This window comes from Ruditapes philippinarum, unplaced genomic scaffold, assembly GCF_026571515.1.
Source record: "Ruditapes philippinarum isolate M1 unplaced genomic scaffold, ASM2657151v2 ctg2549_1_1_1_1, whole genome shotgun sequence".
In the NCBI taxonomy this organism is placed as follows: Eukaryota; Metazoa; Mollusca; class Bivalvia; order Venerida; family Veneridae; genus Ruditapes; species Ruditapes philippinarum.
The window spans coordinates 21955-32522 of record NW_026857992.1 but is presented as its reverse complement, the minus strand read 5'-3'; the positions used below and the strand labels follow the sequence as shown (position 1 = coordinate 32522).

General features: G+C 30.4%; 2 protein-coding genes across 2 annotated transcripts; one reads left to right on the top strand and one right to left on the bottom strand.

The window, feature by feature from the left end:
* Positions 1-839: 839 nt before the first annotated feature.
* Positions 840-4539, bottom strand: LOC132751692 (cilia- and flagella-associated protein 95-like). The gene is made up of 5 exons (XM_060741910.1): positions 4381-4539; positions 3583-3688; positions 2776-2900; positions 1826-1958; positions 840-1054 (listed from the first exon to the last, which is right to left on the bottom strand). Exons 1-5 carry the CDS (start codon positions 4482-4484, stop codon positions 866-868), a joined length of 657 nt encoding a protein of 218 aa, XP_060597893.1. The 5' UTR covers positions 4485-4539; the 3' UTR covers positions 840-865.
* A 200-nt stretch (positions 4540-4739) lies between these two features.
* LOC132751691 (F-box/LRR-repeat protein 12-like) lies at positions 4740-8591 on the top strand. The gene is made up of 3 exons (XM_060741909.1): positions 4740-4899; positions 6070-6236; positions 6664-8591. Exons 1-3 carry the CDS (start codon positions 4811-4813, stop codon positions 7440-7442), a joined length of 1035 nt encoding a protein of 344 aa, XP_060597892.1. The 5' UTR covers positions 4740-4810; the 3' UTR covers positions 7443-8591.
* Positions 8592-10568: the final 1977 nt, after the last annotated feature.

Here is a 10568-nt window from a genome sequence, read left to right as displayed (position 1 = left end):
AATATGGCATCACTTAAAAACTTTAAAATGACTTCAAAAAAGACATGTATTTATATAAACAATTTTTTTTTATCAAAATTTAATCAAACAAAAGTATAACAATCAACATGTATATATATTCAAAAATTGAATTGATTTGTTTTCATTACCACGTTTCTTCATACAACACATGTACATGAATGTGAATTACATTATACAAATTAATGATATTTGACATGGGCTTTTTATAATCAGAGTGCTAAAAAAAGTTGTTATAAATATAATTTTTTTTTATATAATGTGTCTTTTAGAAACAAAAAGGTAAAAGATAACCTCTAAAAACTTGTAAAAAGCTCCACAAATACATAACAATTAGGAAAATATTTTAAAAGCCACTTCACAGATTTTATTTTCAATCATTTCCATAACGGACCTATTGTTTTAGACAAGCAAAATGCTTTTTTACAGCTATACAATAAGGTTTTTAACATAAAACTCATTTAGGTATATTAAATGTTTTTCACCCTTATATTAATTATTCATTATTTTGAAATAGCTCTAAAGAAAAGTAGTCATTTATGCGCTTTTTTTTAGGTCAATAATTCAGATTTTATGTACTATAATGCATTTATAATTGAAATGGTGAAAATATTAATAGTTATATTAATCATATATTAATTGGCTAACACTGAATTTTCACCTCATTTTCATCTTTTACTAAAACAACACATTCAGTCAATGATGGTGATATACAAATATCCAAACTCTGTTAAATTAATATCTTTTATTGTAGGTTTTTCAAATTGGCATTTTGTAAAAAAAAAAATGTTTAAAAAGTTCTATGAATGCCAATTAAAAAAATAAAAATAAAAAATTTGGATTTATTTTAACTAAGCTGTGGTGGTATGGTTTCTGTTGGTTTGAATACTTCACGTTTGTAATGGGTATTTGTATAAATTCCTGATTCATCCTGCCATGTGTTTCTGCCGGGTCTTCTGTAGTCAGCAGTGTCGGTAAACTGTGAGTGACATTTTCTATAGGCAGATGACTTGTCTTCAAAGTCTGGTGGACATTCCTACATAATACAGGGAGAGAAATGAAATTTTGTTATAATCACATATTTGTTTTGTTTATGATAAATGCACCTTTTCTATCAATTCAATTATACACTGTAAACGTCAATGAGGCAATCAAGATATAAAAAAAATTGAATTCATATCATAATCTAATAAATTAAACAAAGTGAATTAAGCAAACAATCCAAAGCATTATCTGTTACAATTTTTGAGGGATTAACCCCCGTATTTCTATATGATCAAGCTGTATCATTCGCATAATATATCTTATAATTCTGGAAACAATCACCAGAAGCTACAAAAAAAAAAATATGAAAAATATTGGTATCTGTTTTACTCCTTTATTTCATTTAAGTGATTATATTACCTTTTTTATCTTTAATTATGTCCTAACTTTTTTTAAAGGCACAAAACTATAAATGTAAAATAATTTGCAGTAAAATGAGTTTGTTTATACTTCTAGTGAATAAGACAAATGTCTCTTTGCAATTTTTTTTTCTTTTTGGTTAGTGATTTTAAGTCACACCAACATTTCTAAAAGTCATATTGCAACTTTCAGCTTTACTGGTTGAGGAAGACCTCAGTGCATATTTCAGAAACAAGCGGGCACCCGAGTAGAACCACAGCAATGTTCAGTAAGCAAGCTGGATAGCTTTCTGGCACATGAAAGAATCCAATGTATGTTGCAGGATTTTAACCAACAACATATTTAGTTAGTGTTTAGATAGGATATATTTGACTAATCATTTATGCTATAAGACAGTATTTACCGGAACAGGAACATAATCTGGATTTGGTGGTTTGAAGTCTGCTCTGTGTGTACTGTCAAGGTAATGTTTATTGTAATCTGGATTATGGCGAGGTAAAACTGAGCCGTAGCCATGCTTTGGTGCTCCAATCTCTCTGCAAATATATGTCAAAATTATTAATAAAATTCATTTTCTTATACCAATTAGCCTCATATTTTCAAATATTACCTCTAAAATAAAATAACAAACGCCTATAAAGGGCTCTAATGTATTATCATTCTAATAATTATTTGGCATATAAAAAAACAGTTTATGACCCAATATCTCTTGTGATGATGTGGCCTTTACATCCATGCAAGACCAGAAGACTCAATGTTTAGCTTTTTCTAAAAAAAACTTATTGAAACCCTTAGAATAGTAATGGACTGAGCCAATTCAAAGCAGGGAAAGTCCATTATATAATTGTACTATTAGTTCTTAATATTGATAGAAAGAGCAACAATTAACTTGCAGATGGCAATGTTTTTTTTCTGGACTTCAAAATGAAAAAAAGTAAGTAAAAGGGAGACAACTTTAATTGTCAAAATATCATTCTATAATTATATATTTATATTTGCCATAATTGTTTCCAATTTAGTATCTTGGTACTCATAAATTATCAATAACCATGGAGATGCAACTGATGCATGTTTCACTGATTCCATAAATATCCTTTGGAATGTAATTGGTTTATGTTCAATTGATAGTGAGTGTGGCACTGTTTTTTTATATTTAGCTCATTTTTACTTATTTAGCCAGCAATTCTATATTTATCTTATTTGTCATTATCAAGTATTGGTCAGTCCCCATTATAACAGTCAATCTTTTCATAAACATGTATAATAATTATATAACGCTAATTCAGCTCAATTGACAGACAAATTATGAGCATAATGCCAGACAAAAAATGAGCATAAATGTCAGTGTTTTACCTTTCCATATCAACATGGTCTAGGGTCTCCAGATTAACCATTGGCTTCCTAACTTCCCTTTCTGTAAAATTTGGTTTAAGTTTGGTTTGCTCAGCAAAGGCTTGATATGTAGTATTTGGCAGATTCTAAATAATGAAAAATAAAGTAAGCATATGAATTAATTCACAACATATAAAAGGATCATTGATTTTTTATCACAAGACTTTAAATGAAAAAAGCAGTATGTTTTCAATACTTTTTATGTATTTATTTTAAATGTGTCTAGGTCATTATATAACAAGTCATGTGATGCACCATATAATTCAATACATATATTTCAGGGTGAGAAAAATGTGCAGCCTGACCGGGGACTTGAATCATGGACCCTTGGATTACCATTATAAGACTCTACCAACTGAGCTTTTTGGTGGCTTTTATATCTCCCATATATAGTTTTACACTATAACAAATAAAATCATCATGCCTTTCATATCACTTGTAAAAATCATTTGAAAAAAATTAATAACAATGAGTACTATTTATATTAGTGGTACTATTGTGTTTTTTTATCAGCAATCACATTATTCTGGGGGGTTGGAAGTTGATTGAAGGAGACCTCTTTGCTCTATATGTTATATCAGACACAAGCAGGAATCTGAGCCTCACCACCAACCTTAAATAAGCTAGATTTACATGTTGATAAGAAGCTAAATAAGTCAATAAATACTATACATTAAAAAGCAAGTCTCATATAAGATTTAACAATTAAATCAAGAAATGATGGATTAACCATAATCTACAGAATTAATGAATTACAGAAATACTTACTCCGTCTGTGACATTGCCTATTCTTTTGTATGTGGCTTTTCCCAAGTCCCTCTCTTCATTTTGACTGAGATCATAATCTTTAGGTTCTGCCTCACGGGCTTGATGCCTAAAAAGATAAAAAAAAAAGTTCAAGTTTGCTACAGTACATTATATTAAACATACATTATAGATCTTTATAACAATATCAAATAACAAAATCCTCTTAAGTTAAAGACAATAAAGGTCCATGAAGTTAAAGTTAAAGCTCTTCAAAGATAGTCTTACCAAAGAGTATGTTGTTTTTTTTCTTAATATATAGTAAGCCTATATTTTACTATACTACATACGCATATTTCTAATTTAATGAAAAAGGCAAATCCATCACCATGCAACTACCTAGCTAGCTGGTACTCGCTTATCCATAAAGCTCGCTTTGCGAACAGGACCTTCGGGCCAGGTCTTTGAACCCGCTATTAACTGATTTTTATTTTGCTTAAAAAGGGCTTAGCCCTTCCACCAGAGCCCAGAATCATGCAGGTATCCTACAGGTATTTTGTACAGTTGTATGATAGTCTGATGTTGCCTCTATAATAATCAGATTATGATCTTCAACAGTTCAAGGAAAGATTGATTTAATTCTTAGTCAGCATAGTAACAACCAATCATGCTAAAAAATCAAACGGTATATACGATGGCTCTGTATAGCTCTAAACCTTCCGTAAATTATGCATAAAATTTGTAAAAACATGTTAAACAAACTAAACGGACTATTCTGCCTCGCCATAATTGAAAGAAAGTGAAACTTAAAAATGTATTTACCAATTGGAGTTTAATGTAGCTCTTCCATAGTTCATATGATCTGATCTCAAGAAAAGAGACCCTTTTCTTTCATAGTAATCAGTAACTCCTGTCACAGCCGCCATTGTTGATTACATTAACAGCGGAAGTGCCGTGCAACGTAGTTTCGACTCTTTTACGCTTAAAAAGTAGTTCCAATTCTTCGACAAAATGCAAACTATAACTACACAAATCCTTTATCTTTTTAAAAGATTAGTAAATCGTAATAAAAATTTAAAGTTGTTTTGTCTTCTCCTTCAAATTAACCAGATATGATAAATTACCAAGGTAGAAACTATTGCGCCTTAGCAACAAAATTAAAGGGGGACAACTTTCATAAAATCTAGTAATTATCCTGGTAAAGTTGTTCTTACGTTTCACAAACTTGGATTTCAGGAAACAAAAGGGGAAGATGGAAGTCAATCTATCATGTTTACCAGACGTTTTGATTTTAAAGATATTTAGTTATTTGTCCGTAAAACAATTATGCAAAATAAGCAGGTAGATTCATGTTTTGAAACCTCATTATATGAAGAAATATATTCGTTCCATATATTTTCGTACTATTTTTTATTCACCCCGTTTAGAATATTTGAAGTCAAAATTTATTTACTGACTATCTTAAAGTGTTACAAAATGGTGTTGTTATTCAAAAAACTGGACTTTAGAACATCCATGAATTGCCGAAGGAAGTGGCTAGCCGTACGGCTAGCCAAAAGTTCTAGCCTTACGTGAGTCACATACGACTAGCAATGACACACTGAATTGGCTAGCCGGACGGCATTTACAAATTAGATGGAAGTCGCAAATGCATATGTTATTTTATGAGTTTAAGCGTGGATTTTAACTAAGAAACAGTAATTGACTTCGTATTTTAAGAGATTAATCGCCTTGCTGGCTACAGTAAAAAAGTACGAATATCGATCTTTGTCATCTCAAAACGTTGAGAAAAAATAGCGTTTGGTCGCAGTTAAATAACATCAAATTCATCAATTGAAATAGTTTGCAAAATTTTGGTGATAATCCGTTTTTGTTTCATTAAGTTTAATTTTCGACAACTTTAAAATGGAAAATTATTGTTGTTGGGCTCTGATAATTGCGTCAATTACTGACGGTATAGAAGTTTGTCCATTGGCATCATTAAGGAAAGTTTGCATGTTCCGTGAAACGCATTTTAAAATTCTATTGTCAGTCCCTGGGTAGGCTTTAAATAAGGCTTATTAATTGATTGTGCTTTAATGTTCGATATTTATCTACTGTAAAATTATACAATTATTTTTGCTTTTCACCGTTTTTTTTTTTCAATATTCATTTAATTATTCCACTCCGATCATTATTTTTTGATCCATGTGCTAAATTAACAAAAAATCACCTTTCATACAAATAAAACAACAAATCATAATCATTAGGCACAAAATAACATATATATGCATGTTCGACTTCCATATAATTTTGAAAAGTGCCGTACGGCTAGACATTACAGTGAGTCCTGGCTAGATGTACGTGTTTCACGTACGGCTAGAACTTTTGGCTAGCCGTACGGGCCACTTCCTATTCTTAAATACACAGTTGTTGAGGGGGAGTTTGTGTGTGTTTTGCGGGGTGATTTTTCATCAATTATTGACAAATTTGCTGCTTGCTTTGCTTATTGTCCATATTTGTGATTTTCAGGGTATGTCACTCATGGAGGCGAATAGCATGCGATAAGACACTTTGGAAAAACATTGACATGACACAACTTGTAGGGCTTGACTTGAGAAAAGTATGGAAATTTTATCGAACACGGTTATCTGATGTTCTAAGAAGTCTGAAGATGGTTGGATACTACAATGCGAAATGTAATAAATAACACCAATCTTTGCTAATTTCCCAGAATTATAAATTATTATGTAAATATTGAGTTGTTAACAAATAATGTTTTCATTTTGAATCATCAATATGGGATTCTAAGATATAATTTGGCATTGCTCGTAGCTTCATTTCTCTTTAAGCACTGAATATATATTCACTTTTTTAACTTCCACTCTTGTTTAAGTATCAGGTCCTTAGAAAAATGGAACATCCTGTCCAACTATGTGACAGCTCTTGTTCTTTAAACTGATGGAGGGGAAACAATATTTAAGAAATAGGAGTAAAATAAGTTGAATGGCTAAATTTTAGCCACAAAATAGCTGCAACCAAACACTGGTCCTTAAAATTATATTTTGTGACATTTTTTTATTGTAATTTTGCTTTTATTATTTTATTTTATTTTTCTATTTAAAGCTGGAAGTGAGAGACAGAAAAAGCAATTATTATCTGACGCTTTACTCGAAGAGATAAGCTCGGCTTGTCCAAACATACAGGAGCTCCAGTTGCATAGATTTTTCTTGGATAGAATGTCCTCCAGTACACTGCCAAAATCTCTTACCCACCTCAAACTACGAGAATGCGGCTGGCCTTTAGGATGGTTGAATGATGCAGATTTACCAAACTTACAGATTCTTGACCTCGGGAAAACAACACGTATAGATGATTCTGAAATTGGCAGCGTATTGAAATTCACATCATTAGAAGAGTTGAACCTTGAGGAATTATATAGAGTTACTGATACGGGAGTGAAAGTACTTGCTGAAAACTTTACCTCTTTAAAAGTTCTTAAACTTACTTCTGCAAAAGTGGCTGACCTTGGTGTGCATTTTATCTGTAGAAACATGGTCAGTTTGAGGGGCTTAGACCTAAGTTATACATTCATATCAGATTCTGCAGTAGAAGACATAAGCCAGAATTTATCGAATTTGAAAAGCCTTGGACTTGCTGGGACTAAAGTTACAGACAACGGAATTAAATGTTTATGTTTTAGTAAAAATGCGAAAAATCTTGAGCAACTAGACATTTCTGCAACAAGTATCACAGACAATGCCCTGACCTATATTGGAGACAAGTTGGTCAATCTTAGAGATCTTAATCTAGCCATTACAAATGTTTCTTCTGAGGCCATTGATAGAATGTCATCGCAGTTAGAAAAACTATCACATGTCAATCGAGGAAGAGGGTATTCCTGAAAATGAAGCTTTGTCATCTAAAAAATATTTCTTAGTAACTTAGTTATGTTTCATTTTGCAATATCATAGTTTTAGCATGTATGTAATGTATTTAGTGTAGGCATTAGCAGCTATATTGTCCTTAAGAAACTTATTACACTGAATGTTGAAATAATGAAATTAATTCAAACGTAGATTATACAAATGTATAACACAGGTGTTGAATGAATTAATTTAAACATAAAATAGATGACATCATCAATTTTAAGCAAAATCATTTATGTTTTATTTAAAGTATGTTGCTTAAGTATGTTGTTAGAAGTTAAAATTTTTATAGGATTTATCTTTTAACTGCACCAAGGTGACAATTTGCAGATTTTTATTTGATCTTTTAGGAGTTATTTAATGTAGACTTGTATTAAACAAGTCTGTAGAAGCATCATAAGGCTAGCCTGTTAAATAACATTTGTGTGACTAATTTAATATTATTCTGTATGAAATGATAATAATATCAAATCAGAATTAAAACAAAGAAAAAAAGTATCATTGTGGTGCATCATTTCTTTTTGGCTTTACCAAAAGACTTTACATAGCATTAATAACCTTGTCAACTTTTTATATTGGAACATATAATAATTATATACAGATGTAACATTGAACACACATATTTGTTAAATATTCATGAAATTTATATTGATAAATTGTTATATATTATATCAATGATTTTTGTTTACACTGTGTGCCTTTTACTGTAAAAGGAAAATTACAGTAATTTCAATGTTAAATCTATTCTAAAATATAAATACAATGGAAAGAAAAAAATGTATTTTATAATTAATTTACTGTCATTTTATAATGAATTTATACATATATGGTCAATATATATTTATAATTGATACAATATCATATTAAAGTTGAATGCATGATAAAAAATTGAAATAATTACAATGAAATTTTCTGATATTAACTGATCATAAATTATTTATGTTGCAATATGTCTTAAAATGTTAACTTTTTGTTTGTTTCTCAGGTAGTATTTTATTCATTTTATAATAACAATTTACAAATTATTTTTACGCAAGAAAACTGTACATATTGAATTGTATTTAATGTATTTCTAGAATATATGTATTTATAATTTACAAAGAAATATACAAGAGTCACAAATGAGTTTTTAGTTGTTTTATGTTTAAAGATCAATCAATAATAACCGGTTATTTACCATTTTACATACAGAACAGGTAATATTTGGACAATACACAAGTGGGGGGAATCCTATTGGAAGACCTGCAAGGTTAGCTAGAGCTATCACTGAAGATGATTCATACCCCCCACCAGCAACCTTGACTTTTTGAAAAATAAGTGGTCTGAAGCAAAATTTGAAATGATGTTTCACTGTGTATTAATAATTATTAGAATTAATTGCCTATCCTTGACCCAGGGGGTTTAAAAGCAATCTACATAAGGTTGCTATATACAACAACTCATTCAAAACTTATCGTTAATTGTATGATTCAAAAGCATGGTCATGGTAAAAATAAGTTTAGGATAAATGCCTATATTTTCAATACTATTAATAATTCAATATCCAAACCATATTGAGAAAATACACTGTTGCAAAATAATAATGGTATTGTTTGCAGGAACAATAGCATGGAACTGTTAATCAATCTGATTGACTTATCTACCTGCATTGGCTCAGTCAATTTGATTGACAAGTAGTGTGATGTCGCTTCTTTGTGACATTGGAGGAAGTTATAATTCTCTCATACATATACATAAGGCTGGGCGGTTAAAAGCACCTACAGTTTTACCAGAGATGTTAGGTCTCTCCTCTTTCCCAGTTAATACTCCAAAGATGGTCAATTAAAAACATTTTTACATTTTTGTACATTTTAGCGTATTTGCTCTGCAAAATACCATACCATAATGCATAAAACTATCAATAAATAACGGACTGGCCTGGTTACTATAAACTGAAGCCTAACGAATCCTTGAACTATCCACTCAAAGCTAGATCTCTTATTGTGAAGGTCTTGAGTATCATCCTTGCAATGTCCTACTGTATGACTCGCACAAATGAGTTAATCTGAAATCCGTGGTTTATTCAAAATGTAATCAGCCATACATTGAATTTCTAAGGAAAAGTATTAAAGTATCTTTAAAAGGTATTGAACTAGTTCTTAGTTAATCCAGTTATGTAATGGGAGAATAAAATATAACAAAAAATACATAAATTTCATATATTTTATGACAATGACATGGTTAATGCACAATTTATTAACATAGCAACAATACAATGGTTCACTTTTTATTGGTTAATAACACTTATGACTGCCACACAATTTATATGAAACCTGACACATGGGACCAAACAAACAAAAACACAAATCCTGAAAACAAAAGCATTTTCTCATTAAAACAAATATTAAGCAACATCAATGAGTAACAAACAATTAAGCCCACTTAAGTCTAACAAGTTTTTTTATTGATTTAAGTGTGAGTTTCATCGTATTTCAGTATATAACAGCATGCATTTACCTAACAATATTTCTACATTCTGTACCAGTAAAATTTCTGATTTACAAATCCTTTCTATACAACCCTTTTCAGAAGCAAGAACATCTTGTTAATCAAGATTTTATTTCATTTGGCTTGTGGATCAGGAAAACTTGTAATTCTGAGACAAAAACTACTTTGCCTAGCATGAAATTTTTGTACACAAAGCACTTTTAATCATGCTTTAAAATATTGACTTATCCTGCGACTAAAAACAATGCACAATAGTGATAAACTAAAGTGGGGTAGCCCGTTCCTAGTGCGCTGCCACAGCAAATGTACCAGTATATGCACTTGTTACTTCTGTTACTTATTCAATGAAGAAGTATAATTAGACTTGATTGGCAGCAAACAAAAAACATCTGTTTCCCTTGGTAAGACACATGTATAATAAGGATTTGATTTTCAAAACATGTACATAAATATATTAACCTTTTAAAGCAAACACAAGCATACAAAAAAACATAAATCAACAATGTTGAAACTGAAACAATGCATTAAAAAAAAAGTCACTACAACTGAATGTCAACAATTATCATTTGTTCATTACTATACCATAACTTGACAAAGTTCAAATGCAATTATTGT

Coding starts and splice junctions, on each gene's coding strand:
- LOC132751692 (XM_060741910.1), bottom strand. CDS start 4,484: ATGGCGGCTGTGACAGGAGTTACTGATTACTATGAAAGAAAAGGGTCT. Junction 3,689..4,380: donor GCTACATTAAACTCCAATTG/GTAAATACATTT, acceptor TTATCTTTTTAG/GCATCAAGCCCGTGAGGCAG. Junction 1,055..1,825: donor CAGATTATGTTCCTGTTCCG/GTAAATACTGTC, acceptor TGTATTATGTAG/GAATGTCCACCAGACTTTGA.
- LOC132751691 (XM_060741909.1), top strand. CDS start 4,811: ATGGAAGTCAATCTATCATGTTTACCAGACGTTTTGATTTTAAAGATA. Junction 4,900..6,069: donor CAATTATGCAAAATAAGCAG/GTAGATTCATGT, acceptor TGTGATTTTCAG/GGTATGTCACTCATGGAGGC. Junction 6,237..6,663: donor TGGATACTACAATGCGAAAT/GTAATAAATAAC, acceptor TTCTATTTAAAG/CTGGAAGTGAGAGACAGAAA.